Consider the following 19,836-nt stretch of genomic DNA (forward strand, 5'->3'; position numbering starts at 1 on the left):
ATCTAAGTTATGACATCGAAACTAAACAAAAGAAATAAACCCGTTAATGCCAAAATACAATAAATTAATTTTCATATGTGGAACCAAAAAGACGGGCATGTTACTGTTGCGAACCAACACAAATTCGGTTCGTATCAGCGGTACCAACACAAATTCGATTCGTATTAGCGGTATCAACACAAATTCGTAAACATAAATAAGTAATAAAAAAAAATTATTTTAAGGCGAGCTTGTTATCAAACGTTGATACGCGAATATAAACCATGCGATGATGAGATATTTTGAAATCACGAAAAAAGTTCCGGTCATTGTAAAGACGAACTATAAAAAATATGAAAGCAAAATTTAAAAAAATCGTTTAACCAAAAATAAGATATGTAAAGCCGACACTTGTCTACATTTAGTGTTTAAAAATATAGTTGGTTAAATATTTTAATTAGTTGACAAAAATATTATAATAAAGAAAGTAAAGTCTATTATTTTTGTTTTTGAAAATATGATTAGTGAATTAATGGTTATAATAATTGATAAAATATTAACAAAATGAATTTAGTGTTTATAAATATAGCTGGTTAACTATTTTAATTAGTTGACAAAAATATTATAATAAAGAAAGTAAAACCTATTATTTTTGTTTTTGAAATTATGATATTAGTGAATTAATGATTATAATAATTGATAAAATATTAAAAAAATGAATAGTAAAATTGTAAGGAGAAACGAATCTACTTTTTAATATATATATATAATAATAACTCTATAATGTCCTTGTTTTTGGCAAATACTTTGAACTTAAGTTAATGGCAAAGTAATTCCAATATTATATTTCGAAAAGGACAGAAAAAGTAGGTTAGTTTTCTTAGATGCCCTGTACGATTTAATTAAAAAGTTTGAAAATATTAACTAAACACGTTTAGATACTTGGAAGTTTATGATGATTTATATAGTTGGTGAAAAGTAATACTTCAACGTTGGTTGTTTATAAGTTCGTTATCAGATTGTTAAAATCTTGGAATAAATGAGTTCGTGTCTAAAAACATACTGCTTATAAAAAAGTCTGGGACTAAATTCACTTATGAAGTTTAAGTATGGTCGTGACCCTAAACACATTTATTATTTAATAATTTGTATTTAATATATTTATAAACTAACCAAGAGCTGAATTCGAAATTTAGATATAGAGCTCAAAATCAGCCGACTCTCGCTCCCGTAAGTTGAACGAGCCGGGCTCGAGCTTTGACAAGCTCGGATTCTGTTCAACTCGGCTCGGCTCGTTTACACACAAGACGGATCCTAAAATTTACTAAAGACCCTTATTAATCTTTTGTCCTATGTGTGACTTTTCATGATGTCACCTATATCATTATATTACCTCATCCAAGCATATGTAACTATAGAGTATTCTCTTATCCACAAGCAAGCATCCGAAACACGTTCATAATATTTGAAATCAAACATTTATTATGAAGTCACCATCTCTCATGTTCACTAGTGATGTGAGATTTTTCTAGGGTTCATTACTATTAAGATTGTAAACAGGCCAAACCAAACCGAGCAACACCTTGCCCCTTTTGGCTTTGGTTAGGGTTTCAATTTTCAGTTTAAATGTTAAGAGTAAAAGATAAATAATGAAATAGTAAAACATATATAAATAAACGAGCATTAATGAACACATTACCGAATATTCACAAACACAATTGAACCCGTTCAAGCTTTGTTTATGTTGGTTTATTTGATTAATTAAATACAATTCTTTGTTCAAGCTCATTCGTTTAAGAATATATGTAAACGAGCTGCCCATCAAAAAGATTCATAATATTTAGTAGAATGTTATTATGTTCAATTCGGTTACAACCTTTAATTGCCTCATCTATTAAATCTATGAACCCCATAACAATCACAAATCCAAATAACAAAGGATGAAAAATTCAAACAAATCCTAACTGTAGGTCCCGAAACCGGATCAAACAACACAACAAACTAAGTACTAGTCGTTCTTGGATCAACCTCACAACTAGTTGGCGGAAACAACTAGTCGGACCGAGATCTCGGATCTTGTGTGTGGGTATGGTGGAGCCGAAACTTGTAAGAAAGAAAGGGAGTTAAGAGAGTTTTTGGTTACTTGGATAATTGTTTTGCAAAGGGTTAGTTTGGTGTATGAGATACTCACACCTTATATATGTGTGTGTTTACTCATACACCTCTTTCATTAATAATGCCCAATGGGCTCCAAATACAAAAGGCCTCGGGCCCAATACATATAAACGTAAACGAACGAAAACGTAAACTAAAATGATACAAATACGAAAGACTCAATTAAACAAAACCGGGCCTTACAATCTCACTCTAGTCTTTTGGATTTGTCTTATTTCCTTCTCACTACTCGCATTCGGACTCATAGTCAAATACACCATTTGGGTCTTCTTCGAAAGGCTGTTTTTCAACAAGTAATCTGACAAACTTGTTGAACTTTCCAACGATGGCGTCCGTGTAGTCACGACAGGCATCTTCGACTGTGCATAGTGGCGACTCAGTTAGCTTCCTGAGGTCGCGGAGTCCAAATCCAGTCAATTGTGCTCATCAAAGAACGTGAGCTCGTGACTGCGAGTGCAATGCATGATGACATCATCGAATTTGTTGTTGAGTTAGACCTTGCTTGCATGTTTTACAATATGCTAATGCTGTAGTATTTGATTCCTCTTCTTGACCGACTTCTAGCAGGATCAGCAACAGGAGCGACAACATGCTTGTCAACAATTGGCTCAACATTTTCCCAGTTGGCGGTGTGTCGGGTTCGGAGGAATAGTTGATGTCGTCATCATCATCTTTATTTTCTTCACCGGCTTTCTGAACTGAAGGAACGGTACCTGCAAAAGAACAAACGTTAAACAAAAAGGCGAGCTCGGCCTCCACCTCAGCTTCCGTTCCCCTCGTTTTCTCAGCCTCCTTTGACTGCCCAGCATCAGCCGTCTTATTTTCAGTGGCATCACCACTACCATTTCCATTACCACCACCATTTCCACGAGTATCATCATTGCTATCATACTCATCCTCATCCTCGTCATTTCTCTTCTGACTCATTATCGTCTCCATCCAAACACCTGTCAAGATATATTTTATTGGGTCAACACTTAACAAACAATGCAATGAGGACCTTGTACTAAACAAAAGCCCATTTTGACTAAATACTTAAAAATTAAAATAAAATTTTAAAAAATAAAAGAAAATAAAATTAAAATTTTAAAATAAGTTTAAAGTAAAATAAAATAGAAAGATAAACTTTTATACAGACACAAGATTTAGACAAAACTTAAACTAAATCTAAAATAAAAAGATTTACAAAATGATAAAGCAAAAACTTAAAAACTAAATTAAGAGTTAAAACCAAAAAAAATTAGAACAAAATAAGATAAAGTCAAATATTTGAAAACTAAATTAAAAACGAAAAAATCAAAATAAATTTAAAAGTAAAAGTAAAAGTAAAATAAGATAAAATCATATTAAAAGAAATGTAAGTTAAACTAATTTTAACATGTGAAATAAAAATAAAAATAAAAATTTTAAATTTAAAATAAGGAGAAAATTAATATTATATTAATTAATCATATTAATTAATTTACAAAATAAGCTATTAATACTTGTTTTTGGTGATAAAGATCACAACATGGAATCATATTGTTTATGGTGTCCTAGATCACACTTCTATTTGGATATTATTATGCCAAGAACCCAAGGTCGATTGTAAATATGTTTGTCCACTTTAAACTTAACAAGTATTTTGATTTCATCGTGATACGTTAAGGTACAATTTGGCACAATACTTGTGTGGTCCCCTGTGAATCCGACATGTTACAAACTCCATCATACCTCGGGCATACTTTGTGTTCATCAGTATCACCCCGAATTGACTCCGATCCCCTAATGATTGATCAAAACATTTTGAGCTTCATAGACTTTTTGCAAACTTTTCTTTCAAACAATATGTAAAGGTTGAATCATGGACTTACTAGCCTTGTTGACTTATGCCTTCATATAAAGTGTTTAGGACTTACTTGTTTGCCCCACTTACGTGGTTCTAATATACCCCTTTTTGTTTGATAAAATTATCAACAATTTTGTTGTTGATTTTGAATATTTTTTTGAGTATTTTGCAATTTTTCTGCTTTTTCAATAATTTTTGATTTTTTCAATATTTGAAGCTAAAGCAAGAAATAATTTTCATTGTGACCAATCACTAACGGGCTCGTGTGTGACTGACTATTAGGATTTTTGCCTTCATTAATATGACTTATTTGGAGTCAGCAACCGCTTCATAAGAGTGTAACCACTAGGATAGGTAGATATTTAAGTTTATATCACTATGATACTTACTCATTTGTTAAGCCTATCTACACATCAAGCAATGATCTTGTTGGCTTTTGATCTGCTCCTTTCATGTGCTAGGATCACCTGAGACAATTTCCTATCATTTTCCAAAGGTCGGATCGATTTCTCAAAATTTTCTTGTATTTTAATATTATCTGACTCCCTCTAAGCAGGAGCTCCCTCTAAACAAGAGATTATATTTTTAAGATATTTTCAGATTTTCTTAAAAATAAAATAATATAGAATATTTTTGGAAGTCTAGTGACTTAAATTTTGTTTTTCAAATGTAAAATCTTTTTGGTGAGTTAAGACTCATTTTCTGACTTAAATTTTGTTTTTCAAATGTAAAATCTTTTTGCTGAGTTAAGATTCATTTTCTGACTTAGATTTTGTTTTTCAAATGTAAAATCTTTTTGGTGAGTTAAGATTCATTTTCTCCCTCTAAAATTGTGACATATTTAAAAAATATTTACACATTTTTATATACAAAAAGATAAAAGAAATATGAAATAAAATAAAATGCAAATTAAAAATAAAATTAAAACAAAATAAAATAAGACAAAAGTTTCAAATTTTAAAACTTAAAAAAAATAAATTTGAAAATAAAAGTTTAAAATTAAAATAAAAGAAAAAATTAAGCTAAATTAAAGAGGAAACTAAATTAAAAAAAACTTAGATAAAATAAACTTTTAAGAAAAAAAATAAAAATAAAATAAAATTAAAATAATTTTAAAATAAAAATAAAGAAAAATAAAACAACAAAAATTAAAACTTAACTTTGTACAAAAGAGATCATGCCAAGTGACTCAACGAGAAACAAACATCTGGCACGATTAAAGGCTTTAGTAAACAGGTTTGCATAGTTGTCATCAGTATCGACCCGCTCTATTATGACAAGCTTTCGGTTCAGATATGAGAGATGCTAAGCAAGTTGTGGTTTAGTTGTTCCACCAAGTTGACATCTTCATATGTCAGGACTCCATTTGACACTTTTCCTTGTTTCGAAATATTTCCACCCATATCTCCAGCAAAAGAAACGTATCCGCCATCGAACGGTTTAATGTCAAATAGCAAGGATTCGTCTCTTGTCATGTGTCGGGTACAACCACTATCCAAGTACCAAATACTGTTTACAGAATGTCTTGGCTGACCCTTCACACATTAGCAGTTTAATTAGATAGAGGTTCCCGAGACTTAGTTGTCTCGGGAGGGTCAAATGTCATTTTCTCATTGTTGTTTATGAAGTTGTGGGACGTTTCAGAATCAGAAGAGCAGTCTTTAGGATTCCATGCACGAGCAGGTTTCCTGTTTTTAAAAGATTTTTGAGACTGTCTCCTTCTTGGTTTTAAAACATCCTCAGATTTGTCAATATTTGGATGTCTTTTCTGCCTTCTTTTTGATGAATTCTCAGACTTGTCAGTCTTTGAATTCCTTTTTGCTCTCTCATTCTTGGTTATCCAAAAAGGAGGTTTATCATTCTTTTTATTTCTGGATCTCACATCCATTTCGCTGGCAGAACTGTTAGGTTGATCATTTCTTGTTCTTGAGCTTGGTTTAGCTCTTGAACGGAATTGATTAAAGCTACTGTTCGTTTCTCTTTTCATCTTATACCAGCTCTACGGGTTACCACACACAAAACAAAGTTTTCTTCTATCTTCCCTATAGAAACCATCATAATGATAATACATGGGTTGTGGTGAATAAGGATATGGTTGTACGGGAACAAACAAGCTGTCAGATCTATGTACTTAGAACTCGGAAGCTTTGATTTGAATACAATTTACTTAGAACAATTGTATTCAAATAATAATTGTATTCAAATGAGCGATTGTATTCAAATGACGAAGAATTTGAATACAATTTACTTGGAACAATTTTATTCAAATGATGAAGGATTTGAATACAATTTACTTGAATACAATTGTATTCAAGTGACAAAAGTATTTGAATTCCTTTTTTGGAATGTCACCAACTCACTTTCTATCACCTTTCTCAAACCAACCCAAATACATGCAAAACACTACAAACACAAATGTTTTGAGATTCACACACCAAAATCAACCACTTTAACAACTTTAAACCATCTTGTTGAACATGAACAACTTAAATATCTTAAGAACTTCAAGAACACAACAACCCGAAACACACTTATTTTCTCGAAAAATCCGTTTTTACACACACACAAGACCAAAATCCAAGGTTGTGACCAAAGATCTACAACTAGTAGAGCCCGAAAGCTCTGATACCAATTGTAGGTCCTGAAACCGGATCAAACAACACAACAAACTAAGTACTAGTCGTTCTTAGATCAACCTCACAACTAGTTGGCGGAAACAACTAATCGGACCGAGATCTCGGATCTTGTGTGTGGGTATGGTGAAGCCGAAACTTGTAAGAAAGAAAGGGAGTTGAGAGAGTTTTTGGTTACTTGGATAATTGTTTTGCAAAGGGTTAGTTTGGTGTATGAGATACTCACACCTTATATATGTGTGTGTTTACTCATACACCTCTTTCATTAATAATGCCCAATGGGCTCCAAATACAAATGGCCTCGGGCCCAATACATATAAGCGTAAACGAACGAAAACGTAAACTAAAATGATACAAATACGAAAGACTCAATTAAACAAAACCGGGCCTTACACTAACAAGTAACTTTGATACATTCAAAACCAATAATTATGTTTCAAATATTATATTGTAATATGTTACCAGAAAAATTACAAAAACGTAAATACAAGAAACATACACGGACTTATTAACTACTTCATGCTCTCGTGAATTTGCTCCCAATTACTATATGCCACATCACAAGTTTCACAATCGACCACCTTTATTTTACTCCTAATATATTAGAAATTTAGAATGCATGCATGATTAATAAAGAGATTAACAATAATATTAATCCTAATTAACCTTTTGTAATATGTAATTAAATAATTTATGATGACACATCATGCTTACTTGCTATATGGTATATACCCGTTCCTCTTTTTTACAAATGTTTGAAACTACCCATAATACCCGAGTGAGGCTTTTTAGACAAGATGTAAACTGTCTAGACTGACTTTGATGTTACAAGACTGACTCACTTGGAAACACCATCAAGGAGAAAACGTGCCACTGAAAAACCTCCTTGAGTCAAGTTCCGAGACATTAAGATCCCAAACCTTAAAAATCTCACCATGCCATTAGACCAGAAAGTCAATGACGGTATATACCAGTTCCTATTCTGATATCCTGATTTATGGTTGATTTATGGTCCCACCAGATTCGATTATGAAAACTATGTTATTATTAATTAGTTATGTAGTTATGTAGGTTTATACCTATGCCTATATATAGTGTCACAACTCTTGTATTCTTCATTCACTACAAACACAAAATGAAATTCAAGCTTATAATTCCATTTCTCTTATCCACACTTCTATCTTTCTTTAATGTAACATCCACCCAATCCATACAAACCACCATTGTCGCTGCCACGACTACCACAACACCTCTTGACTCTGACGGTCAAGAGGTCCAATCAGGTCTAAAATATTACATAGCCCCGGTCCAATCCAACAATACTGGTGGCGGACTATCTCTAGACACGAGAGACAATTTTTGCCCGCCCTTTGTCGTTCAAGAAAACTCTCAACTCTCAAAAGGACTCTCTCTTCGATTCATACCACTCGACAACAAACAAAACAACATATATTTATCTAGTGATCTCAATATTTTGTTCAATGCCGCAACGATATGTGTCCAATCAACGGTATGGAAGCTAAGTAGTATTGGAGGTGGTGGTGGTGATATGGTAGCAGGACGTAGATATTATGTGAGAAGTGGTGGTGTTATAGGGCGGCCGGGGGTGGGAACGGTGAATAATTGGTTTAGGATTGAGAAGGCTGGTGACATTGGGTACAAATTTGTGTTTTGTCCTAGTGTATGTAGCAGTTGTAAAGTTGTGTGTGGAGATGTTGGGGTTTATGAGGAAAAGGGAGAAAGATGGCTTGCTCTTGTTGACCAACCACTTGTTTTTACATTAAAGAAGGCTTAATGATCATAAATGTTATGTGTGTAACAATGTAACATGAATCATCCATATTTACTTCATAGAGTTTGTAACATTTCATATAACTAATGTGTACCAAATAATACTTACTGTTAATATTATAGTAAAGCGTTTTACTAGGTAATATATACAACGAAGTTCTTAATGGAGGTCGAGGTGTTCATGGTTTGGTTTAAAAGCTAAAACCGATCATTGGCGGCCTCTTTTATATCTGGTTGTTGATTTAGAAATTTTCAAACCGTACCAAACAACTTATACTTGAAACCGGTCAGAAAAAGCCAACCGGACCATAGGATTTTGAATTATGTGACTATTTTATATTTTAAGTTGACAAACTCACAAACACACTTGATTTGTTTGGCTTAGCTATTACATGCATCACTTCTCTTTTATCACAAATGATCAATAAATCTAAACTGTAAAACTAAGCCGAACCCAATCTGTTATCAACCGCTACAAAGCCCCAACCGTTTATGTAATTACCAATGGTTTAGTTTTTATCTACAATGGTAGAAAACCATTACCAACTTTTAGCTTACGAGCTCAAGCCCTAAAAAAGTTTTGTGTAGTTTTTATTTTTTTATAACTCTTTTGGACTTAAATGTATTAGTTTGACACTTCACAATCGAGTTCGGACCAAGCTTTGCCTCGTTTAAGGTATTGCATGAGCTCGGGCCAAGTTTAGGCTCGTTTTAGGTTCTCTCAAAAATATAAAAATAATAAAAAACACATATAAACAATTCGAGCTCGAGCCTAGTCAAGCTCAGGTCAGCTCGTTTTATACCCCCCCCCCCCCCCCCCGGTAAGCCCAAAAACGGACCCAACACTGATTCGGTTCCGTTAAAAATTTATAAAATACATACATAAACTGTTTATAAAAAACAAAAAAAATCGATAATCCAACTTATTATTATTGCACATTTTTTCATCACAGAAATTGGGAGAGGATGATATTGATAGAGGCAACCGAAGTTTTCGCGGGGACCACTTTTGATGGCTTATCTTTTATCATATCCCATCCGCTACAAGCAAACACCTTTGTCTTCTTTGAGACCCAAATCTTCAAATATCCGTATGTATATATTTCATCATACATATATTGAATTTGAATAGGCGTTGTTAATGTATTTGTTAAATTTGTTGTTTTCTTGTTGTGATTGTGTAATGTTTGTAAAGAACTAAAGAATAATAATGGATTAGGGTGGTTGTATTGTATTGATTTTGGTGGTTGAACAAACTTAAATATGTTATTGGTATCTTGAACTTTGGGGTCAATTGTCCGGATGTAAGTTCGGTCCGGGTTATGATCACGATTCACGGGTCACAAATTTTTCGTCCCGACTCATTCGTTGAGGCTAGGGGTGTGTGTGGTGCGGTTCGGTGCGGTTTTTGGTTAAAACCGAACCGAAAACCAACTTCGGTTTTTGGAGTATTTGAAACCGTTCGGTTTCGGTTCTTCGGTTTTTCATTTTGGTTTCGGCTTTTTTGGTTTTTGTCATTTGATCTTGAAAATTTTAGGTAAAAAAAAAGCTTTCAAAAAATAATTAATTTAAATATAAATAATTTTGTTAATTGTAAGATAATAGACTATTAAATATTTTACCAAAAGTATTTGAGTTACATATTAAATTCTTCTAAAATACTTAATATAAAATATAAAAATACAAACATTTAGGAATTCGGTTCGGTTCGGGTTTTTCGGTTTTTATTATATGCAAAACCAAAACCGAACCGTTAGTTCGGTTTTTACAAAAACATAAAACCAAACCGTCGGTTTTTGTTTCAGTTCAGTAGTTTTGGTTTTTTCAGTTCCGGATTGGTTTTTTCGGTTTCTTGCACACCCCTGGTTGAGGCACTTTCAAAATGTTGGCTAAGAAGCATGATCCTAAACATAAACTTTCTTATATAAAAGAAAATAATACATGTTATTTTTGAATGTGGAAATGCTTTAAGAATACATGGTTGAACATGTGCATTTTTAATCAGGAAATGATGGCTGCAACTGAACCAAAAGCTGAAACAAGCGTTCCTCTGACAACCGCCAATGTTTCAGAAGTGAGAACCTAACTTACATTATTCTTTTATTATTCCTTTAGTAATTGTAACTTATGATTTTATCATGATCTAGAATCGACAGACAAAAACAGTGAAAGTTAGTAATGTCTCAAACGGGGTCACCGAGAAGGATATCCGAGAATTCTTCTCGTTTTCAGGAAATATCTATTATATTGAAATGAAAAGGTTTGAGTCACGTTTATTGCCTCGTGTTCATTATGTAACTGTTTAATTAGTCCTTTGAATTTAAACGGTTAACCGTGCAGTGAAAGAGAAACCACCCAACACGCGTTTGTCACCTTCGTGGAACCACAAGGAGCACATACAGCACTTCTATTAACCGTATTTAACTAGTTTTAGTATGGCCGTCCTAATCTTTTCTAACAAACTTTATAGGGAGCCAAAATTGGCGATCTGTCAGTTTCACTAAGCCCGGTTGAGAATTACCAACTGCCTGCGGGGGCTACTCCATACACACCGGTCAGTACATTCGTTTGTATTACTATTAGTCATCAAATTATAATAATTCCATAATTGGATTTTTTTTTGGGAGCAGACCGACACCGAATTTGGACGAAAGGCAGAAGAAGTGGTAAGCACAATGCTAGCAAAGGGTTACATTTTGGGAAAAGACGCGCTACAGAAAGCAAAGTCATTTGATGAGAAACACCAGATCTCATCAAACGCGTCTGCTACTGCGGTTTCCATCGACAAAAAGATGGGTTTGACCGATAAGATAAACACGGGGACAGCTGCCGTGAATGAAAAGATGAAAGAAGTGGATAACCGTTACCAAGTATCCGAAAAAACAAAAACTGCTGTTGCTGTAGCTGAGCAGAAGGCGGGTGAATATGTGTCTAATGGAGCAGTGTGGATCGCAGGTGCGTTTGCTGTGGTTGCAAAGACAGCTGAAGGTGTCCAGTCCAAAACTAAAGAGAAGGTTCAAGTAGCAGAAGAGGGGTCAAAAACTAATGAAAAGGTTCAGAAAGCTGAGGGTTCAAATAAAGACACTCCCGTGACCCCTGTCAAGTCATCCGATGAAAAACAACAAGCTTCCAAATAAATTAAGATCCGGTCCATATAACAAAGATAAGATATGAAATTTTATTATATGCAAATCTAGAAGTTGATATCCTTTTTACTATAGGAAGCTTACAACAGAGGATGTAAAAATGGTAATATACTAATATCTACTTTTACTGTTTTAGTGTGGAAAAATGGATAGCTTTTGTAACTATGTTAACAAAATATAATACCTTTTGTAACCGTGCTCTACTTATTCAAAAGTGGGATAACTTTTATAAACGCCCATCTTCCGGTATGTATTATCATATGTACTGAACCAACCACTCCAGAGACTGTCGACATACAATTACAATATTAGCTTTATGATACTCGTAATATACGAGTTAGTACATGTAAACAGTATGGTTTGAAATAATTACCTTTATGCAGTCAGGCATGTCCTTATCATTTGACCCGTTGTGAATCTGAAAATGCAAAATCCAGAAAGTTGGATTAATAGTTAGATACTTTGATGGCTAGATTTCGGTTGTTTTATAACCGTTTTGGCTGTATGTGAATCAGTTAAGTTTTATACCCATGCGATTTGTTGGAGGGAAGATTGTCCTTTTCCCGCTAAACATGCTAAGCTGACTAAACTGGCTGCTACAGTTGAAGGCCAGTAGCATAATTGTTCATGGCCCAGTAGTGCAAGCACTGCAAGATATTTGGCTGTTTTATCTACACCTTCATCAGATCTTGCAGCTTTCAGATATAACCTTTAAGCGTGACAAGGAAACGGAAAGTTAGTAGATTTACAGTTTACTTGATTGATGTTTTTGAGATTATTGTTTACCATAAGAAATTGTAGATGGTTGGTAAATAGCATTAAAAGTTGAGGACTTCTTGGACGAGCCATTCCATTGCAACAACTTCTGATCTGCTGTATTCATTACGTCCTACATTAAATAGCGTTTGCTGAATGCTGCAGTAATTAAAATACAATGAAATCTCATTAGGAAATAAAATGCATAAGTAGTTTCAGACTTTCAGATCATGTTTACTATGAGCTGAAAGCTTGCAAAAGACGGAAAATGCATGTGATCCGATGATGATAGAAGGGAAAAATCAGACCTGTTGTAGGGCTGGTTTTCTTCAATCCGTGTAGCAAGTGTGAGACAAGCAATGCCAGCAATTTCAAGCTCCATTTGGCTTCTGAAGTATCCTTTGCTCAAAAACCGGTCGAAAAGGTTGACACCTAGGAACATGGTTTCTTTCTGGAGGTCCTTGTTAGCTGATTGCTGGTTTTAAAAAGTATCAAGTAGGATTAATAAACAATTAACCTCCAATTAGCAGTGCGCTTATTCTAGTGAATGTTTTAACTTGTATAAATAATCTTTTAGACTTTTAGTGCACTAAGCGTCGTCTAAGCTTTCTGGTAACTTTAGGAGTTATAAGCATTCACAGAGTGCGTGCAACAACTAATAGTTAATGATCTAGTGGAAACTTAAGAGAAACATTTACATCATAAAGTGGTTATAACGAACCTCCATTATCCAATGCACCATCTGCAGCCTTTGCTGCACACCCAAATCCCCATACTCCTTCATCACACAGTATTCCTCAGCATAGTCTTGTAGATACACTTGCCTCCTCTCTCTTCTCTTCATCATTTGGTAGCTTTCTTCGTGTTCTTCATCTTCAGGTCTTAACAATTTCTAAACATGATAAATTAAACCACGTTATATCTACCATTAATCTATTTTAATAGTAAGTTATCCAGTAAACAACTGCAAAGCTCATCAAACATCTCAATGTAGTACTATACTCAATGTTACAGAAGACACCAAAAAATTATATAATAGAACGAACCAAGAAATTTACATATGAACGACTAACTACAGCAATCGAATCATTGAGTACTTAAGAATCCTAATTCTCAAATCAGACCGTTAACGAGCGGCTAACAAACTCTCTTTGGAACTTGGCGCAAGCAGTGCTTAAGTATAAGAACCAAGTCAAAAGCCATCCAAAGTTTACTTCACTACTTAATACAACTTTCACTTAATGACACATTAGACCTTAAACTTCCTGTTGACTACGTTGACTTTCTTCAGTTTTGACTTTTACTTAGAAACACTTATTATCTATCAAGAGCAATGACATCTATATAGCTAATTGATACTACTATAAATAAAACTAAGATTATCACAACAGAGTGCAACTTCTGAAAAGCAGTATACATCTTCACATAGCAACAATTAACCAACTACTATTTCCAAACTCATATAATAATTAAGGAGAAATTAGGAACCTAATTATATACAAAAAGGAGGCAATGTTATTGATGCAAAGGCATAATCTCTTACAATAATCCTATTTAGAAGGTTCATAGTAATCCAGCATGCTTATTATCTATTAAGAGCAGTAACATATACACAAACATTTGACTGATAATACCATAAATAAAACTATATAACAAAATAGACAACTTTTAAACCGCATCTCCACATAGCACCAATTAACAAACTACTATTTCCAAACTCATCTAACAATTAATGAGAAGCTAGCAAACTTAATTATATACAAACAATGTAATTGATGCAAAGGCATAATTACTTGCAACAATCCTACTTAAAGGTTCATAGAAATCCAGCATGCTTATTATCTATTAATAGCAGTGATATATATACAAACAGTTAATTGATAATAATAATAATAATACTATAAGTTAAACTAAGATTATCACATAGCAACAATTAACAACTTATTTCCAAACTCATCTAACAATTAATGATAATTCAGCAACCCAATCATATACAAACAATGTAACTAATGCAAAAGGCATAATCACTTATCAGAAGCTTCATTATAACTCTGTTCCGACACGAATACCGTAGAAAACTCTGACTTGCAAAACTTCCGACGGCAAATTAAAAACAGCTGAAACGTCTGTGACGGAACCGGATCACCAACCGACCGTTCCGAAAACTGACTACCGGAATCCTACCACGACAATGTAGCGAAATCAGACGAGAACTCAACCTCAGAACTCTCCATAACCACATCCGTACAACCGGCCGACGAGTAATCACTCTCTTCATCAAATGAAAACTGTTCTGAACAGGTTAAATCAATGTCAGTAATATTCAGCTTTGACTCTCCACAACTATCCAATTCAATTTCCTTATCGTTGACTGTTTTATTTGTTACTGACTGACCGTCATTGAAACACGACGACGTTAATTTCGATTGAGGCGAGTCACGTCTAGAATTAACTGAAACTGAAACCGAAACGTCGTCGTTATCTCCTCCATGTTGACTTTCGTTGACCGCTGCTGGTTCTGATAATAAATTGAAACACGACGTCGTTTTGAATTTAGTTTCAGGAGAACAAACGGAGACTGAAACGGTGTCGTTATATCCTCCGTGTTGACCGTCGTTGACCGCTGCTGCATCTGATAATAATAATTCAAAACACGACGTCGTTCACGTTAATTACTGAATTACGTCTAGAATTAACTGAAATCAAAATGACGTCGTTATTACCTCCGGTTTGACTTTCGTTAACTGCTGCTGCATCTGATAATAATAATTTGAAACACGACGTCGTTTTGAACTTAACTTGAGGAGAAGAAGAAACGGAGACTGAAACGGCGTCGTTATCTCCTCCGTTTTGACCTTCATTAATCACTGCAAATAATAAGTTGAAACACGACGTCGTTTCGAAATTCTCTTGAGAATTACGTTTAGAAGAAACCGTACCTGAAACGACGTCGTTATCGTTATCTCGTCCATTAATAAACCGTTTCTGAATAACCGAACACTCGGACCGCATACTAACTTCCGAACTCTCAATTCCGGCTTCATTATTATTAACCACTGCATCTGCTAACATATCAAAACACGACGTCGTTTCGTACTTCACTCCACGTCTAAAACTAACCGAACCTAAAACGACGTCGTTATTCGAGCTTGAATTATTACACAATTGATCCACACACGATGACGATTCCAATACCTCAACGGCCTCCTTCGCGTTACACGGCTTATTAATCCTCCGAAACTCACCGGAATCCGCGCCATTTCCGTCAGCAAAGCTTCGTTTCTTAATCGGTTTATTGTTCGTGGACAGTACACTGGACGAAAACGTGACTTCTCGCGTCAAATTAGGAGACGAATCGACGTCGTATTGAGTGAGGATAGAGGTGGAAAATGTGTGCGTTTCCGGCGAGGTAGCTTTGATCTGAGCTTCTTCATTGTGAATAATGAGTGTGTTTAAGTTCTAGATCTGGATTTTATGAAACTGATTTCATATTGAAGTGTTTTAAAGGTTAGTGTGTGTGAAATGAAAGCAGTTAAGACGTTAGCAATGGAGGTGGTGTAGTGTAAGTGGTGACAGTGAAGAAGAACGGGTGGTTTTGTGTGGGGTCCACTCAGCATAACTGTTTTCACGTAAACCGAGTTTCAAGTTTCAACCATTTTTTTATTTTTTATTTTGTTATTATTATTATTATTATTACAATTATTATTATTATTATTATTATTATTATTATTTGTGTGGTTATGATTTATGAATGATTTAAAATAATCAATATTCAATATTCAACAATAGTATTTTGCTCTGTGTTTAAAAGTAGTTTTATGGAAAATTGGATTTTAATAACCCCAACTTAATATAGTTGGCCAATAATAATTCCAACTTTGAAAATAACTGTTACTGGTTCCAACTTTCACACTATTTGTTTTCATTAAACCTTCGTTAAAAAAAACTTAACGGCGTTAAGTTTTTTTCAAATTTCAAACTGATATTTTAGGGCTTTTGATCGGAATGAGGATACGAGCCGAATGATGTAAAACTTAACTTGAAATGGCGCTTCAAACTTAACTTCGATCAAAAGACCTAAAATATCAGTTTGAAATTTGAAAAAAAAAACTTAACGCCGTTAAGTTTTTTTTAACGAAGGTTCAATGAAAACAAATAGTGTGAAAATTGGGACCAGTGACAGCTATTTTCAAAGTTTGGATTATTATTTACCAACTACATTAAGTTTTATTGATCACTAAGAGTTAGATTCTTTTGAAAACATTTTTTGTGACGTATTGATTCTTTTCTAAAAAGTAATAAGTTAAAAAGTTGTTTTACAACTCAAAATCAAACACGCGTAAAGTAAAATTGTTATATATGTTTAATTTTCTAAAAGCCAAAAGCTTTGGCTTTTCAAAATGTTTTTTGAAAAATTCATTAAGTTAATAAATTGTTTTGAAACTCAATCACAAACATGCTCTTAAATAGTGAAACAAATAGTATTGGTTTTATTTTCGATCAAATTTATATATAAGATATTAGAAATGAAAAAAAAAAAGGATTAATATTGTTGGATTCGGATACAATGGAGTTTGTGTTCCTCCAGCATTGGATTACGATTTGACAAGTAAGAACATGGTCGGGCAAATCCATGATTTATCATTGGTTGGAGAAAAATTTTGTCAGTCTTAAACTAAATTGTTGTTCAAAAAATTTGCAGCTCGAAGCTTGTTCGATAAAAGCTTGAATAAAGCTAACTTAAAAAAAACTTGATTTCAAATTACCGGAGTCAAGTTGGCTCAGTTTTGTAACCGAGTCGATGCTCGGCTCGGCTCATTGGCTTGTTTAACTTCTAGCTCGAGTTGAACCGAGCTGCCTCGTTTAATTTCAAGCTCAATCTCGAACCACGCTGGCTCAACTCATTTATAGCCCTTACAGGTCGATTAAAGGAAGTTACATTATAATTTAGCGAAAGTGTAAACATGTATTCATGCAAGAATTATAAGCATGCTTTATTGCACACCAACTACTTTTATTATGGGAAAATTTACCCATTTTATATACGAAGCTTGTTTTACTTATTACCCAACTAGAAGGTTTATATACGAAACTTGTTTTACTTATGGGAAAATTTACCCATGTTTTATAAGCATCAAATGGCCACCACTTCACGGCCGGTGAAATCGTACTTGATGAAAGTAGCCACATAAACCCGTATACTATGCACACACCTTTGTTATTGTATCGCTCAGTCCCTCTCTTCATCGCAACTTTGATCATATTGTTAGCCTACTAACGCGTAGTACGTATACAATTTGTGGACCGTTAAATATTGCGGCCTAAAGCTAGGGCTTTGGAAGGATCGGCCCTGCACATAATGGTTTAAGTGATATCTAGGTTATAACTCTTTTTTTCTAATGGTCACTTCTATATTTTTACCTTTTATCCTCTTCTACAAATATTTATGAAATTAAAAAAGTAAACATTGATACATCAACTCAACCTCACAAAACTTGACCGTTGTTTTTTTTTAACAACATTCATTAAAACAAAACCAAAACCATTTCTATCAAAACGATGAAAAGGCCGACACCAAAAACAGAACCGGAAACGAGTTACATAACCAAAAAGATTTCCACCTATCACAAATAAGATTAATACATCTCACCCTATTTTTAATCCACAAGAAACTCAAAACATTTATGTCTCCAAGCACTTTAACAATCTTCACCGGCTTGTTTTCGAAAATGTACTCGTTTCTAACCTTCCATAAGCACCAAATGACCACCATAACAATGGAATAGACCATTTTTCGTTTATACCTCACGTCCGGAATCTGTTTGACGACCTTAATTAAGTCTTGGGCTCCTTTAACGCGAAAAGGTTAAATACTGCACCGATTTTCAATGTTTTGCCACACCATATAGTCGCGACATAGCAAGATGTAAAAATATGATCCCTCGAATCCTCTGCCGCAAAACAATTACTACATATATCATTATCCAGACCGAAAAAGAATTTTCTTTTTATCAGATTATCGCTTGTTGGAAGGCGGTTCTGAAGGACCAGCCAAACAATCACGTTCACCTTCATCATAACCAAATTATTCCATTTTAAGATACTCTTCGAGCAAGGAGGATCAATTCTATATGTTCTTCATCAAAGCAACTAAGAAAGACCCCAAAGCATCACCACCGCACACTCAGTTGTCTTCCCCACCCATAAAGCTGAATAATAAAGCAAATCTAACAATGTCATTAGTTCGGTTACCGCTTCCCCAAGCAGGGCTGAATTTTCCAATTCCACTTTATCGAATAACTCCAATCATTAACTTTAACATGATCGGCCACCACATATGACTTCACCCCTTCTAACAAGAACAGAGTAGGGAACCAGTTTTTCAAAGTATTATCGATTAACCAAACCGCATGCCCTTTGATAGTTCCAGTTAACGAAGCTTGAGCTGTTGCCAATGATTTTTCAATCTTAACAATTTATCATATGTGCCATTTAATCGTTTGTTGTGGGGAATAGACCGCCAAGATCTAGATGTGTGATGAATAGTCATTACAATCTTTTTCAAAGACTATCTTTTTTCATTTTAAAACACCATAACTATTTTGATAAAAAAGGCTAAATTTGACTCTTTGAGAGAACACAAACCCAAGCCTCCTTCTTCTTTAGGTGAAGGCCCAAAGTTACTCTATTCCAAGCAACCCAACAAGTTTTCATCTTCTCATTTCCTCCCCCAAAGAAATCTTTTTCGTTTAGCGTCTAAGATATAGAAAATTTTAACTGGGCCATGGTAAAAAAAAAGTAATAAGTTAACTCTTATCTTGTTGTCTTATATATTTATTTGTTTTAATTTAATCTGGCATGCACTTCAATTTGAACCCTAGTGACACCCTAACTATAGTCCAATAATAATACACTCTTCATTTCCATGTACCAAACTATATATAAAACGGTTAACTCATTTATTTGATAAATTCAATAATAACGTGCATTGAATTTTGTGATAATTTTTATGTGTTATACGTATACTTACATGTGTTATACTTATACGCCGTATAAGTATATGTGTTATACTTATACGCCGTATAAGTGTTATCCGCCCATCGCTTATCCGTTGGGCACGTATCTGTCGAATATGTGCAGGTCATTTCCTCTTTAACATGTTTTCATGGGTTTTCAGCAATTTCGGCACCGTCAGCCACCGTTAACTACCTCGGTTGGCCGGATTTTGATTGTTTGCTTGGGTGGTCCAAATGCAAGCTAAGGTAGCTTCGTTGCGGCGGGGCCGTTAAACTGAAGTGAAAAACATACGTAAAACTTTGATCAGCGCACTCATGTTGCTACGTGTAGGGCTGTCACTTTTACCCGAAATCCGACCCAAGAAAACCCCCGAACCCAAATAACCTGAACCCGAAAAAACCGTGAGAGATTTGGGTTTGGTTTCATATCTAAACTTAAACCTTTGAAACCCGAAGAACCCAGCCCGAAAAACAAACCTGAATAACACCCTAGCTACATGTTAACTCATAAA

At 34.3% G+C, this 19,836-nt stretch overlaps 1 protein-coding gene and 2 pseudogenes across 2 annotated transcripts; 2 read left to right on the forward strand and 1 right to left on the reverse strand.

Moving 5' to 3' along the window:
• Positions 1 to 7,558: 7,558 nt before the first annotated feature.
• Positions 7,559 to 8,437, forward strand: LOC143552694 (miraculin-like). Its single transcript, XM_077042843.1, has one exon. The coding sequence runs from the start codon at positions 7,697 to 7,699 to the stop codon at positions 8,408 to 8,410; it is 714 nt and encodes a 237-aa protein (XP_076898958.1). The 5' UTR covers positions 7,559 to 7,696; the 3' UTR covers positions 8,411 to 8,437.
• A 908-nt stretch (positions 8,438 to 9,345) lies between these two features.
• LOC143552719 (binding partner of ACD11 1-like) lies at positions 9,346 to 11,737 on the forward strand (annotated as a pseudogene). The gene is made up of 6 exons (XR_013138699.1): positions 9,346 to 9,497; positions 10,412 to 10,480; positions 10,554 to 10,666; positions 10,747 to 10,822; positions 10,877 to 10,960; positions 11,037 to 11,737. The product of XR_013138699.1 is annotated as a binding partner of ACD11 1-like (transcript).
• A 10-nt stretch (positions 11,738 to 11,747) lies between these two features.
• Positions 11,748 to 18,099, reverse strand: LOC143552677 (uncharacterized; annotated as a pseudogene).
• Positions 18,100 to 19,836: the final 1,737 nt, after the last annotated feature.

The sequence above is a fragment of the Bidens hawaiensis genome, unplaced genomic scaffold (assembly GCF_021521415.1).
Source record: "Bidens hawaiensis isolate Kalapana, Puna unplaced genomic scaffold, B.hawaiensis_p1.1 tig00017009_1, whole genome shotgun sequence".
NCBI classification, from domain to species: Eukaryota; Viridiplantae; Streptophyta; class Magnoliopsida; order Asterales; family Asteraceae; genus Bidens; species Bidens hawaiensis.

Bases quoted from the DNA above. Each gene is read 5' to 3' on its own strand.
- LOC143552694 (XM_077042843.1), top strand. From the start codon at position 7,697: ATGCCTATATATAGTGTCACAACTCTTGTATTCTTCATTCACTACAAA.